This window comes from Cynocephalus volans, chromosome 11 (genome assembly GCF_027409185.1).
Source record: "Cynocephalus volans isolate mCynVol1 chromosome 11, mCynVol1.pri, whole genome shotgun sequence".
In the NCBI taxonomy this organism is placed as follows: domain Eukaryota; kingdom Metazoa; phylum Chordata; class Mammalia; order Dermoptera; family Cynocephalidae; genus Cynocephalus; species Cynocephalus volans.
In genome coordinates this window covers 22,666,982-22,683,398 of record NC_084470.1, presented here as the reverse complement: position 1 = coordinate 22,683,398, position 16,417 = coordinate 22,666,982, and the positions used below count along the sequence as shown (strand labels likewise).

The 16,417-nt window shown below is 36.9% G+C and overlaps 1 protein-coding gene across 1 annotated transcript in view; it reads right to left on the bottom strand.

The window, feature by feature from the left end:
* STAG1 (STAG1 cohesin complex component) overlaps positions 1-16,417 on the bottom strand; it is a 365,558-nt gene that overhangs the window by 104,461 nt on the left and 244,680 nt on the right. Inside the window, exon 10 of the mRNA XM_063115300.1 lies at positions 5,780-5,903. Within this exon, the coding sequence (XP_062971370.1) occupies positions 5,780-5,903 (124 nt within the window). The remainder of the gene's footprint in view (positions 1-5,779; positions 5,904-16,417) is intronic.

The window sequence follows — 16,417 nt, the reverse complement described above, 5'->3', positions numbered from 1 at the left end:
TGTATTAAGAATATTTAAATGGAAATACTGTGAAAGGTTTCAAATTAACCAAATTCAGGTGGGCTAATTGTGAAGGAGAAAAGCATCAAATCACTTATGAGAGAGTCCCCATCAGACTAACAGCAGACTTCTCAAGAGAAACTCTATATGCCAGAAGAGAATGGGATGATATATTCAAAATACTAGAAGAAAAAAACTGCCAGCCAAGAATACTATAATCAGCAAGGCCATCTTTCACTAATGAAGGAGAAATAGTGTATTTCCCAACAAACAAAAGCTATGAGAGTTTACCACCACATGACCAGCCGCACAAGAAATTCTAAAGGGAGTCCTGCATCTGAATCAAAAAATCAATAATCACTACCATGAACACACACACACACACACACACACAACCCCACTGGTAGAACAGAAATGCAAACTGGAAAGAGAAAGAAATTGTAACTTACCACCTCCAAAAACCAACTAATACTGAAGACAAACATTAAAAGGGAAAGAAACAAAAGATATTTAAAACATCCACATGAAAATTATTAAAATGACAAAAGTAAGAAAATATCCTTTAGTAACTACCCTAAATGTAAGCAGATTAAATTCCCCACTCAAAAGACACAGACTAGCTGATTGGGTTAAAAAACTACACCCAACTATACACTCTCTACAAGAGACTCACCTCACCTGTAAAGACACATACAAAAAGAGTCAAGGGATGGAAAAAGATATACCAAGCAAAGAGAAACAAAAACAAGCAGGAGTGGCTATTCCTACATCAGATAAAATAGACTTTAAACTAAAAACTATAAAAAGAGACAAAGAAGGCCACTATATGATGATAAACGTATCTATCCAAAAAGAAGACATAACAAATCATAAAAACAGACGCACTCAACATCAAAGCATTCAGATAAATAAAACAAACACTATTAATCCTTAAGAAAGAGACAGACACAAATATGATAATAGTTGGGGACATGAGTACCCCTCTCAAACACTGAACAAATCATGTCGGCAACAAATCAACACAAAAACACTGTATTTAAACCACACTTCCGATCAATTGGACTTGGCAGATATCTACAGAACATTTCATCAAACAACCCCAGAATATACATTCTTCTCAGCAGCACATGGAACATTATCCAGGATAGATGACATGTTAGGTCACAAATCAGGACTCAACATATTTTTAAAAATTGAAAACATTTCAAGTTATCTTCTCAGACCACAACAGATCCAAACTAGAAATCAATCACAAGCAAAACTCAGGAAACAATACAAACACATGGAAATTAAAACAACATGCTCCTGAACAATCTGTGGGTCCAAGAAGAAATTAAACAGGAAATCAATAAATTTCTTCAAACTAATGAAAATGAAGACACATCATACCGAAAACCATGGGAGGCTGCGAAACCAGTTCTAAGAGGGAAATTTACAGCAATAAATGCTTACATCAAAAGAATAGAAAGTTTGCAAATAAACAAGTTAATGCTACACCTCAACGAACTAGAAAAACAAGAGCAATTCCATTCTAAAATTAGTAGACAGAATGAAATAATTAAGGTCGGAGCAGAACTAAATAAAAACCCCAAAGATGATACAATAGATCAAAGAAACAAAAAGTTGGTTTTTCAAGAAGATAAACAAAATAGACAAACCATTAGCTAGACTAACTAAAAAAAGAAGACTTAAAAACAAAAATTAGAAATGAAAGAGACATTACAACCAATACCACAGAAATATAAAGAATCAGAGATTTTTACCAACAACTATATCCCAAGAAGTTTGAAAACCTGGAGCTAATGGATAAATTTCTGGACACATACAAACACCAACACTGAACCAAGAAGACATAGAAAACTTCAACAGAACATCAAGCAACTAGTTTGAAGAAGTAATCAGCAGTCTCCCAACAACAAAAAAGCCCAAGACTGGATGTCTGTACTGGTAAATTCTACGAAACCTTTAAAGAGGAATTAATACCAAGTCTTCCCAAACTATTCCAAAAAATTGAAACAGAGGCCATTCTCCCAAACTCATTCTATAAAGCCAGAATCACCCTGATACCAAAAGCAAAGATAGAACAAAAAAAAAAAGAAAACCACAGACCAATATCTCTAATGAATATATACACAAAAATCCTCAACAAAATTTTAACAAATGGAATACAGCAAGACATAAAAAAAATTATAACCACATTCAAATGGGATTCATCCCAGGAATGCAAGGATGGTTCAACATTCCCAAGTAAATAAATGTAAGACACCATATCAACAAAATCAAGGGGGAAAAAACCACGATTATCTCAATAGACAGAAAAAGTATTTGCCAAATTCAACATATCTTCACGATAAATATTCTCAGAAAATTAGGTATAGAAGAAAAATATCTCAACTGGATAAAAGCCATATATGACAATCCCACTGCCAATTTGAACCTGAATGAGAACAGGAACAAGACAACAATGCCCACTCTTGCTGCTCCTATTTAACAGAGTGTCAGAAGTACTAGCCAGAATCACAATTCCTTGAACTTGTTAAGACAAGTAAATAGATATGATGGGGGGGGTGGATGGGGGAGAGGCACAGAAGGAGAGAAAGGAGGAACTGGTAAAGAGACACAAAAAACAACTACGTTGTATATCGATAAATTAATATAAAAAAATTTTTTAAAGAAGAAGAAAAAAGTAAAAAAATGAAGTAAAATAAAGAAGTACTACTAGCCAGAGCAGTCAGGCAAGAAAAAGAAATAAAGGGAATCCAGATTGGAAAAGATGAAGTCAAATTGTCCCTGTTTGCAGATGACATGATGCTGTACATAGAAAAGCCTAAAGACTCTACAAAAAAGCTCTTAGAGTTTATTTTAGTAAAGTTGCAAGATACAAAATCAACATGGAAAAATCAGTAATGGTTTTATGTGCCAACTACGAACTAGCAGGGAAAGAAATTAAGAATGCTAGTCCATTTAAAATATTCATACACACACACAAAACCCCCCAATCCTCCCCCCCCCCCGCAAAAAACCCCTAGGAATAAATATAGCAAGCAGGTGAAAGATCTCTATGACAAGACCTACAAGTCACTGTTGAAAGAAATTAAAGAGGCCATATAAAAATGGAAAGACCTTCCATGCTCTTGGATTGGAAGAATTAACATTGTGAAAATGTCCATACTACCCAAAATGATCTAAAGATTCAATGCAATCCCCATCAAAATGCCAATGACATTCTTCACAGAAATAGAAAAAAAATCCTAACATTCATATGAAACAATAAAAGATTCCAAATAGCCAAAGCAATCCTGAGCAATAAATAAATAAATAAATAAAGCTAGAGGTATTACACTACCTGACTTCAAATTATACTACAAAGCTATAGTAACCAATACAGCATGGTTGTATCATAAAGACACTCAGACCAATCAAACAGAATAGAAAAGAACCCAGAAATCAACCCACAACTTACAGATCTTTGACAAAGGCACCAAGAACATACACTGGGGAAAAGACTGCCTCTTCAATAAATGAACATCCATATATAGAAGAATGAAACTTGACCTGTATCTCTTACCATATACCAAAATCATCTCAAAATGGATTAAAGACTTACATAAATTAAGACCTGAAACTATAAAAACTCCTAGAAGAAAACATGGGAAACACTTCAGGAAGTAGGACTGAGCAAACACTTTATGAATATGATCCTAAAAGCACAGACAACCAAAGGAAAACAAATGGGATTATATCAAACTAAAAAGCTTCTGCACAGTAAAAGAAACAATTAACAGAGCAAAAAGACAACCTACAGAATGGGAGAAAATATTTGCCACCTATGCATTGGACAAAGGATTAGTATTCAGAATATAAAATGAACTCAAACAACAGTAAAAAAGAGATAACCTGATTTTAAAAATGGCAAAGGCGCTTAATAGGCATTTCTCAAAGGAAGATATACAAATGGCCAATAGACACATGAAAATATGCTCAACATCACTAAGCATCAGCTAAATGCAAATCAAAACCACATTGTGATATTGTATTAGCCCTCTTCTGTTACTTCTAAAAAAATACCTTAAATTGGGTGATTTATAAAGAAAATTAAATTTATTGCTTAACAGTTTCTGAGGCTGAGAAGTCCAAAATCCAGGGAATACATCTGGTGAGTGCCTTGGTGGTGGTGACAGTAATGGTAGAGTATTACACTGTGAAACATGGAGGAGCAGAGAGAGCAGAGCAAATAATCTCATTCACTCTCTTTTTAAACCCCTCAGAACCATGCCCCAGACCATTCATTATTAATCCATTCATTATGGCATGGTCCAACAATCTCATCACCTCCCCAAGGCCCCACCTTTCAATTACCATAATAGGACTTCCTACCCTCAACAGTCACAGTGGAGATTAAGTTTTGGGAGGGTATTCAAGCCAAGGCAGGTATCATCTCACCTCACTCTGACTGGCTTTTATCAAAAAGAGACTAAAAATGCTGGCGAGGATGCAGAGAAAGGTGGACCCTCCTGTACTGTTTGTGAGACTGTAAATTAGTGCAGCCATTATGGAAAACGGTATGGATGTTCCTCAAACAACTATGGATAGAACAGCCATAAGATCAACAATTCCACTGCTAGGTAATATATTCCAAGGAATGGAAATCATCATGTCTAAGGCATACCTGCACCACCATGTTTATCACAGCTCTATCTACGATAACAAAGAGTTGGAATCAACCTAAATGTCCACCATGGAATGACTGGATAAGGAAAATGTGGTCTATGTACACAACAGAAGACTACTGTGCTGTAAAAAAGAATGAAATACTGCCATTCACAGCAACATGGATGAACATAGAGAAAATTATGTTAAGTGAAATAAACCTGGCACAGAAAGAGAAATAACATATGTCCTCACTCATAAGTGAGAGCTAAAAAGCTAAAAGCTAAAACAAACTTGAAAAAGAAAGAAAGGAAGATGTAACAATCACAGTAATATGCTGAACTTTCAAAAGGAGAGAACAGAACTGAGGTTACCAGAGGTGGGAAAGGGGAAGAGGTAGGAGGAGTAAGGGAGGAACTGGTAAAGGGCCTCAAAAAATGATTACACTGTATAATGCTGAATACACTAATTATCCTGATTTGAGCATTACATATTGCACTCAGATATTGATATTGAACTCTGTACCCAATACATATGTACAATCAACTATGTTAAAATAAGAAAAAAATTCCAATAATTTATCATTCCCACCTTTGATTAATTGAGAATTAATTATTTAGGACTCAATGATGTAGAATTTCTTTCAAAATCAGAGCCCTTTTTAAGAGGCTAGAGGTAGAAACAGATTTTTACATCGAATATTCTAGAATCTAACAAATCTATTCACCTCTGATAAAATACTATACTGTGACATGACCCTAGAGAATTCAAAATAAAGAAGCTTATTTCGTTTTTGTATATTAAGAGAAACAAGAAATAATTTCTGATTCCAGACTAAAAAAAAATTATAATTATCTTCTTAAGATACTATATTCTCTTAAAACTTTAGATATACCAGGTTGTCAATCTTAGTTCAAGAGAGCACTTCAACTAACCAAGACAAGGTTTTCACACATGGGCTAATGTCTCCGGTTTCATCATGGTCTTCAAATAACCAGTTACTCATTTGCATCATCCTAAATTCACATATTATTACAACTGTTGAAAAATCAATTGCTATTTTGATTCCTAGTATTCTAGTACTGAGATAAACATATCCTCTATCAAAACTTAGAACAGAGTAACTTACCCTGTCATGAAGAGTCCATCCAACATATTTTAGGTAACTGTCATTTAGGAAGGCATCACTATACATTTTCATCCATACTCCAATTTCTTCAATACAAATGGCTCTAATCTCAGCAATAGCGTCACTGGGGGTGGGGGTGGGGATGGGGGACAAACCTCTGATTAATATCCAAAGTTGGAATACATGCATATTTACTTTCAACAAGCAGTAAATATTATTTCTAATACTTTATATATAAATACAAAATTCATAATAAATAGAAATATATATTATCCATACTCTCAAAGGCCTCTAGTCTGAACATCTTCTGTTTTTTATACTTCTTCTATAAAATAAAAACTACCAATACCAAACTGAAAAAAGAACTTCTATGAAACACCTTATTTTTGCCAAACTGCTCTATTTTCATTGGGCTATGCAATGACGTTTGGAGCTTTTTGAGAGCCTTACAACTACTATGGAGTCAACAAATATGTTAAATCTTCTCAGGAAACCAGAGTACCATCATCCATGTACAGAATAATGTAGAGCTCAAAACTGGTTTCTCTAAAGAACTGTGAACTTTATAAGCTAGCGTACATTTAATAAATTAAAAGAAAATAATTTTTATGATTAAGACACAAATTTGTTAGATATCCATGAGGCAAAATCACGCAGAAGCCAATATTATTTGAAAATGTGCAATAGTTTATAAAACCTAAAATCTTGAAGTAATTTATTGACAATTAAACTATACATGTATACCCTTAGCTTAAAATCAGCTTTTGCTACTTCAGTCAAGTCAGAGGTCTTTCATCTATAATTAATTTACTTTTTAGGCTGAAGCAAAGGGAAGAATAATCCACCTATAGTCACAATGGGAACGATCTTGGTAACTATACTGTGAAGTGGTTGCATAACATTCCCAAAAGTCAGGATTTTGGCTCACTGCCCAGATAGCTTTTCACTTCACTTCACTCCAAGCATCCAATATAATCTTTCCAGGATGATTTTTCTACTCTAAGAGCCGTGAATCAAGAACCAATGCAACAATAATACAAGGACTTCTATCTTACCTTTCACCAGGTTATTAGTGCTAGTTTAAAAAAATCATGTTAAGTATAATATGACGAAGCTTAATTTTCTTTTGCAGATCAATATTCAAGGCTTCTGATTTACCATACATGAACAAATTAAAATTTTAAGTAATTTTTAATTCTGCAATTTGCACAAGACAATAATGTCACTTCAGCTGGAATTTTAATGTTAATTAAGGCACTTTTCTTAGTTTCTCTTTTGTGCAAAATGAGTGATAGAATTCTAATAGTTAATTCCTTGCTTGCTCTAATAAATCTCAGTTCCTTCTAGGCTCCTGTCATTGCTTAAGAACAAAAATTGGGGAAACTCTCTTCCCAAGCCATACTGCCAATTACTGTGCAATCTTTAGTTTTCCTGCATTTTTTGATAATACTTTTTTCTCATGTAGAGGTTCTATAGCATAGTGGCTAATAGTACAGACTCTGGAGCAAGACATCCTGAGTTGAAATCCTGGTTCTGTTATTTACTAGCTGTGTGACTTTGGGCAAGGTACTTCCCTTTTTCTTAGGCTTCCTCATCTGTAAAATAGCGATAATAACAGTACCTAGCTCACAGAGTTAATTCGAGAATAAAATCACTTAATACAAGTAAAATACTCAGAATTGTGCCTAACACATACTAAATCTTTCATAAATGTTGGCAATTACAATCTGTCATTTAAGTTTCATCAATCTGGGCAGTTAGAGACAACACAATTATAAAAAGAAGCTTTACTACAACTGTGAGATATCCCTAGACCTTTATAATACTCAAAATAATTTTTTTTCTCTTTTCTTTCTTTCTTTTTTTTTTTCTTTTTTTGGTGGCTGGCCAGTAAGTGGATCCGAACCCATGACCCTGGTGTTATAAGGCTGTGCTCTAATCAACCAAGCTAACCAACCAGCCCCAACTTTTTTCTTAATATGAAAAATTTCAGATGTAAAAAAGATATAGAAGACAATACAATGAATAACTGTATATCCACTGCTCAGTTAATAAAATATTACAGTTAAAACTTCCTATATACCTAGTACTGATGCATCTCCTTCCCCAAGAGTAAATGGCTATCCTTAATTCAGTGAATATCATTACCATCTGTATCTCTGTTTTAACTTCATATGTATTGTTTTACATATTTTGAAACTTTATATAAATTTTATCCTGTACGTATCCTTCTCTAACATACTTTATTCACAAACAATTTTTGTAATCTAGGCATACTGAATAATATAGTTCCAATATATTAATTTTGACTGATGTTCAGTGTTCCTTTCTATGGATATATTACAAATTATTTATATATTCTCTCACTGATGAATATTTAGGTTGTATTCATGCTTTTGCTCTTATTAACAATGATGCCATAAACACATTTGTACATTTCTCCTCAAGCACATGTGTTAGTTTCCCTAGAGCAGTGTTTTTCATTGGTGTATCGTTACCCTTAACATATCATAAAATAAATTTAGTGAATAGCAACAAATACAGAGAAGTATATAGGACAGAAAATACCAAAATGGTCCACGTGTAGTAAGACATGTAAGTATTCTTTCTTGAAACTACTATCTACCCAATGAAGGACATGGCCAACAACGTCTGTAAGACACTATTTTCATACCTAAAAGTGAAATTACTGGGTGAAAAGGAATGTACATCTTCAACATTATTAGATATTTTAAAAAATCTCTCTAAATCAGTGCTTCACATACTTGCCTGACACATGGTATTTTCCTATTATTTAATATAAATTTCCAATTATGTGAGCTGCAGGTTCATATACTTTGCTCTCTACTAGGCTGTCCAAATAAAAACAAATGATAACAACAGCAAAAATAAAACCACCACCCTCCAAAAATAAAACAAAAATACCTCACAACTATAAAACAACAACAAAACACCCAAATCATATTATTTTAGCTCTCTCAGTCCTATCTCCATCAGGGATCCATTACACTTATCCTCTGTTATACTACCCTTATAAAAGTCAATCCAAAAACAAAAACAAACAAACAAACAAAAAAAACAGGCTAAATGTTTTTACTATACAATTTCATAGAAGCAGATTGAGGACAAAATTAATAGGTATGTTTTACTGATTCGAACTACCGTATAGTGACCACTGAGTATGATAACTGCACATATACACAGCTCAATCGTTATTCTATCACTCTTAGAGTCAGGTTAATTCTTAGACTTTTTCCACTGATACTAAGATAATGGGTGGCTATTTCCCACAGGTTAGAGAATATAAAAGCTTAGTTCTATTTCAGCAGGGAAACTTTGTTCAAGATATTTTCTTTTTCCTTTTCTTTTTTTTCAGCCATCGCTACATCTATGCCTAATTTCTAATGTCTTTTCCAACTTTCTAGCCTCCTAAACAGCTTATGTTCCTGAAACACAGCTTCTTGGTATTCACTGCTAATATTTTTGATACAGCATGTCTTCCAGGAAACCCAGCCCTTGTCTACTTCAGAAGCCAATCTGATCCTTCCCACTTTAACTTTAAAAAATTAAATATCCTTTTCTAGACGTACAATTTGACCACGTGTAGCCAGATCACCTATGCTGCTGAAATAAAAATTCCCAAGGTGATTTGTCTCTTTGGGTTCTGGAGCTCCTATCACTTTGCCTGTGCCACCCTGCTAGATTAACCATTCCCTATAAGTGACTATATTATGTAATCACAGAGTAGACAGTAAAATTAAAACACTTTTGTGATGGTTTGTAAGCAAATTTTTTGTGGCGTATGTTTACAAATTCTTTGCTAATATTCCCTCTGGTGGAGACTAATTCCCTTTTTCTTGAGTGTGGGTGTTCTAAGTAACTTGCCTCTGACAAATATAATGTGGTGGAAATAAAGAGTATTGACTCCTTAGCCTAGGTCAAAAAGACACTGTGACTTTTGTTTTCTCAGATCACTCTCTCTGGGGAAGCCACATGCCATGTCTTGGTGACATTCAAAGTTCCATGTGATGAGTAAGTGGGGCATTTAACTACCAGCCATATGAGTGAGACATCTTAGAAGCACAGCCTCCAGACCCGGTCAAGCCCTCAGATTACTACAGCCTCAAAGGATGTATTGATTGCAATCTTATGAGAAATCTAAGCCAAACCCACCAAACTGGGACCTTCCCAAAATCACTGACCCATAGAAATTAGTGATAAAAAATGTTTTACACTGACAAGTTTTGAAGTAATTTGTTACATGGCAAAAGGTAGTTAAATTATTGATTTTTATTATTATTAAAAGACCCTTACCAATTTATCATAATCAATCGTCTTGCAGTCTGGTCCCTAAATTAGTTATCCTTCAGTTCAAACAGCTCCAGTGCATTAGTACCTACATCTCTGTAGTCATCCCTAGTTCTACAATGCCCTCGTTCCATTCTGATTACCTAAACTGTTTATTCTTTCAAACTCCAGTGAAGTCTCAGCTCAACTATGATTTCTGTCATATCCTCCTATAACTTGAAGGATACCTCCTATTATCTATTGTCATATACCTCCTATTACTCCTATTATTTGCCTCTAGAAATTAGCATCGTATTTAAGTAGATGAGATATAAGATAAAAATGCAGTATGTTTCTAAATATTCCCTGATTTTTTTACAACTTATCTTTTGATATAAAGATATATTCTCATAATAATAGTCCTCCAATTCTTGGTTTTCATATTAAATTTACTTTTAATACCTGTTCTCTATTACCAACGGCCTTACCCCATTTAGAAATGTAGTGTCTAGCTGAAGTATTTGGGAGCTTCCAAAGCAAAGATTAAAACAGAAGGCCAAAAAATTAGTAAGACAAGAGGAAAGGTATAAAGACAATATTTTCATAATTCTATTATTGGGGTCTTGAAATGAACAAATAAAAATGAAGGCAAGATACCCTTTACTTGAGAACTCAGAAAAAAAAAGTGAAAAAGAATAATTCTGGTACAATTATATTTTGACTTTATTGTAACTGTATTTTACAGCATAAACAAATAACAATGTTTGTTTCTATAAAAAACGTATATAATTTACTGATCAGCACAATGTCTTTTTTGGGGGACATGACCCTTCAATTTAGAATCTGGTCTTAAGTTTTAATTTTGGATTACCTTCTTGGCAGATAAAAATTTAATTATTTTCTATTTAAACAAAATGAAATTTAATTCTAGTGAATTTTAATAAAATGTTTCTTGTATTACCCTTACGGATGCTTTCCGAAAAAGGATGTAGACTAAATTAAAATGGCTGCAATACAAATTTTGAGAATAATTCTTGGATAATATGAATGTTTTGACACTCACAATTATTGCTCTTGTACAAGGAATCTCGCAGGAGCTCTAGAGCAAGAAATAATTACGAATGCCAAAAAAACTACACTATCTAAATTGCAGCACACAATAAATTCATGTCTTAACCAATTCTGTCACTAAGATTTGGCTGGGGAAAAAAATCACATTTCCCAAAATAGACCAGCTATAGAGAAGAAGTTTTTTATATGAAATAGCCTAGGGATAAAGGAACAGCTGAAGAAGTTACTGAAAAGTCATATCAAATCCTTTATTAGACTGTGAGCAAGAACTTGAAAATAGACAACAAAACTTACAGTAAGATGATTAAAATCAGTATTATCTTAGATAGCGTTGAATGTTGGTAAAGGGCATTACAGAGAACACAGAAGCATGTAAAATAACAGACGAGAGGAGAAGGTGGTCAAGGAGGGTTTCTGAGAGGTAGTAATATCTAAGTGTAGACCTGAAACTCTCTTGTTTGTTAAATAAATCCAAATCTTCCATTTGTTTCTTTAGCATGACCAGTCATTTTAAATGCATTAAAAATGTAATCAGTTTATAAAACTGAAAATATTTTTCATCTCATTTTTGTTGCATTATTCATTAGTAAAAATAATGACAAAATACACAGAAAGGCACTGCATCACTAAAAGTCTCCTACAGAGGTGACATGACTATCTGCTACCCTGCATTACTCCTTAATATTTTACTATTAACAGAATTTAAGATATAAATAAGATTAAAAATCAAATGCCAAAGATACATTAGCTTTTAAAGAAAAATGTCTTCTAACTAATATTCATATTCTGACTACCAACACGACCCACAGTTTAGGTCAAAGATAAAATATTAGAAAGTGAGAAAATTAAAATAATAGAATGACACTTTGCTCAAAGTAAATCATATCATGGAATTGAATAAGAACAGCTCTGAAAACATGATTCTGACAGGTTTCATATGGTATAAAAAAAGAAAAGACCCAACTAGAAAATAAAAGACATCCATTTTTCATCTTCTTGAAATTTAAAATCTGTCTTCTGTTGTCATCTCTTCCTCCATTAAGTTTCTCCTTATGGCCTAATAACTTTTTTATTCTCTTACCATTACTGAAACAACAGTCCTTTCTGGTTGCTTTTACGACTTTCTTTTGATCTTTGATGTTTTGTACTTTCACTATGGTAGGTCTAAATGAGGAATATATTCCTTAACCTACTCAACACTCATTAATGTTTTTGCAACCTGAAGATTCTAATTTTTTTTTAACCAATTTGCAAAGTTTCAGTTTCCTCACTAGTACTACTTCTCTGCAATACTTCTCTGTTCTTTTGTAACTCCTTTTTAAAGAAGTGATGAAGAGTACGCATCAACATGGCAGAATAGACGGTCCCCAGCGTCACTCTCTCCCAGAAATCAATGAATTTACAAGTATAAAAATGTAACATCAGCCAAGCTGGGGCTGCTGGAGCTCAGGTGAAGAGAAGGAGAGACCTACGGAACTCACGAAGGCAGGAGAAACCACAATGAAAGAAAGAAAAAACTGCTCTCAGTGTTTCAGGCCATGGCCAATTTAATGCTGGAGCACATGAAGAAGGAGCTGGCAGAAGCCACAGCTGTGCCCTTTAGACGCAGTTACTCGGAGGCAGAAAGGGAGAAGAGGACTTTGGTGGCCCCCAAGACAGCAAGACTTGGGGGTTCCCATGGACCTGCATGGGACTGAGGAGCCAGACGGCTGAAAAAGGGGAGCCATTCAGAGGCCCATGAGTCAATGCAACAGACCAGCATAGGGTCCGTCCCATGGGAAGCGTCTGGAGCATGGGCTGTGTGGGAGACAGGCCCAGCGGGAGAACACTGGGACACTCCAAGGATAGCTGATCCGCCCCCCAATCAGTGCAGGACCACTCTGAGGAGACTGGTCGGGAATGCAGAATTGCATGGGGTGCAGTTTGATGAAAAAACTCAGGCCCAGATCAGAGTTTCTATACAACCCAGGTGCAATGAGTATCTGGAGAGCCCATAAGTGCCTATAAGGTCGACCACTGAACCCTGAGCTGCACAAAAAGCCTTCCCTACGGAAACAGCAGCAAAGCAGCAATTTAGTTCAACCACACAGCTCAAGTACTGGTTCCCACAGGAAGTTCCCCAATGTTAGAAGTAAGCAAAAGACAAAAAATTAGTTCCAGCCCAGGCACACCGGCAATGTGTTGGGGCCCACCAGGGGACGGGAGGCATGGAGCCAGAGACAGGACCCCCACCCACAACCACTCACACCACCAGCACCTCGGGGCCCCACCCAGGAACCCGAAGATTGGAGGACTGGATCCCACTCCCACATCCAGGCACATCACCAATGCCTTGGGGCTCGCCTAGGGCCCTGGGGCTAGTAGCCAGGGAACGGACCCCCCTTCCACAACCAGGCACACTGCACCAGTGCCTCAGGGCCTGTCCGGGATTCCAGGGCATGGAGAAATAGATCAGAACACCCTCCCACAACCAGGCACCCTGTGCCAGCGCCTTGGGGCCCGCCTGGGGTCTCAGGGCATGCAGAAGGGGACCGGACCCCCCTCCCACAACCAGGCTCACCACGCCAGTGCACTGGGGCCTGCCCAGGGACCCAGGGCATGGAGAAGGGGACCAGAGCCCCCTCCCACAACCAGGCACACCTTGCCAGCATCTTGGGGCCTGCCCAGGGATCCGGGGCATGGAGAAGTGGACCAGACCCCATTCCCACAACCAGGCTCACTGTGCCAGTGCCTTGGGGCCTATCCGGTCACCTAGGGCATGGAGAAGGGAACCGGACCTACCTCCCACAACCAGGCACACCATGCCAGCTCTTTGGGGCCTGTCCAGGGACCCAGGGTAAGGAGTCAAGGATCGGACTCTCTCCACAACCAGGCACACCACCAGCACCAAGGAGAATGCTAAAAACATCTCCATGTGAGTGGTCCACCACAGCCACCATGATAACCATGGCTGCTGCAAAGGCAGCTAGATGCCACAACCACCATGCAGATGGTCCGCCAGCCACTGGAGTGCACTGACACAAGGAGAGTCACCAGCAGAGATAAAGAAAGGAGCCCACTTCAGAATGATGGAAGAGGCATCTGCTCTATGATAGTATCAGGGGACCAGATCACGCCTCTTAGCATTGGACAGATCATCTGCGTAGCAAATCAACAGAATAACCATTATTCTTTCAGAAGGAGAAGAAATCTAGGGTGATTAGAGGGATGGGGGAGATAAAGGGGGATGGGGAGGGATTGGACAAGGGGCATAAAGAATAATTATGAATTCTAACAATATATATGCTAGTAATATTGATATGACTAACATATCTCAATGTTGAACCCCCAAAATATGTATAATCAATTTTGATTCAATGAAAGTTAAAAATAAATAAATAAAATAAAGAAGTGATGAAGACTCTGAAACTACCATCCAGGTATCAGAAATGTTTTTCCATACCTTCTATCCCTTTATAACTGCGATCTGGGTAAATTCCTCAGTATTTATTCTAACTCACTAATTGTCCCTTCAAAATTCTAAATGATATTCTGTTCACTAAATATATATCGGTGAAAATATTTTCATATCCAGTATTTTAAATTATGTCTTTACATCTACTTTGTTCTTATTACATGCCAGTTATTTGTTGGAAAAACTAGGTCATTAGGTCTGTACAATTTCTCACATTCTAGACTTAAGTAGTACCACAAGGCTTCAAACAACAAGCTCTTCTATCTTCCATATTTCCTATAAACTAGTAGTTAGATCTAGCAGCATATAGATTAAAATTAAATTTCTGTTTCAAGTGGGAGGCAGTGGGTGGAACACAAAATGTTAACTTAAAGTGCACAGCACCTTCTACTTCCAGTATGTATACATGGTAACATCTCCACTTAGTCAATAAAACTGATGGAATGGTACTTCTAAAACACTTCAGGAAAGACTCAAAATGAGGAGAAAAACCAGTCAACATAAACAGAAATAAAAATGGCACAGATGATGAAACTAGTGAAAACAGGATATTAAAACTAAAACAGTTGTTGACTCTTAAGGATAAGCATAGAGTGACATAATCAAGGTGGTGAAATAGACAATCCACAGCATCACTCCCCAACTGATCAACTTACAAACATTAAAATGCAAAAAACTGCCACTCTGAGATTGCTGGAGCTCAGGGGAAGAGGAGAGACACACAGAGTTTGTGAAAGCGTGAAAGTCTGCAGAAGAGGAAAGAGGGAGTACTCCGACCATTCCAAGCCCAGGCCACTTCTGGGGCTGATGTGGTACGAGGCCAGGAGCAGCTGTAGCACATGAAGCAGCTACCAAGATACAGTAAAGCCACAGCAGCACCTTTGTGTGAAGCTACATGGAGTCTGCAGGGTAGAAGGGTGCTTTGGAGTACACCATTCTGTCTCCCCTAACAGCAAAGCCACTGGCACACCTCCCCTGGACCCGCAGCCTACAGGAGGAAGGCACCACCAGAAGTTGATGAGTGTTCGCAGGGGATTCATGCATGGTCTGCCCCCATGAGAAACATTTGGAGTGGGGGTAAGGAGGATCTCTGACCCACCAGGGGAGCATTTGGGCATACTGTAGGCAGCTGATCTGCCTTCTGATAGGTATGAGGGCCACACAGTAGAGACCAGCCAGGGAGAAAGAACTGCAGGTGGTGCAATTTGGGGAAAAGACTCAGTCCCAGGCCAGAATTTCCACACAGTTCAGTTGTGTTGATGGTGACCCGAAAAGACACAGAAGTGACTTAAAAGCCAACAATTAAAATCTGATCTGCACAAAAAGCTTTTCCCAATTCGAGAAATGGCAGCAAAGCAGTAATCTAACTCAGGTTTCAGTCCCCACAGGAAGTTTTCTCCAATTTGGAAATCAGCTACAAGACAGTAAATTAGTTCCAGTACAGAGTTTAAATAGTGGTGGTAGCTATTAATTCGCCACAGGAAAACGAAAACAAAAACAAAGCCCCACAGACCAGAGTCAAAGCTCTGATATATAACCATTAAAGGTCTAACACTACCGAAGAACACCTATAAAACCTGGAAGAGGTAGTCATCTCCTCAAATGTCCAGGCATCAACAAAAAGACACAAAGATTGACAAAGAAGAGAGAAATATGTCACCAACAAAGGAAACAAAGCACCAGCAATGGACCCAGAAGAATGGTGGATTTATGAAATGTCTGACAGAGAATTCAGAATAACCCTCTTAAGGAAGTTCAGACAATCACAAGAAAATTAAATGATATCTGGAAAACAATTCAGGAGAAGAATGAGATAAGGAAATAGA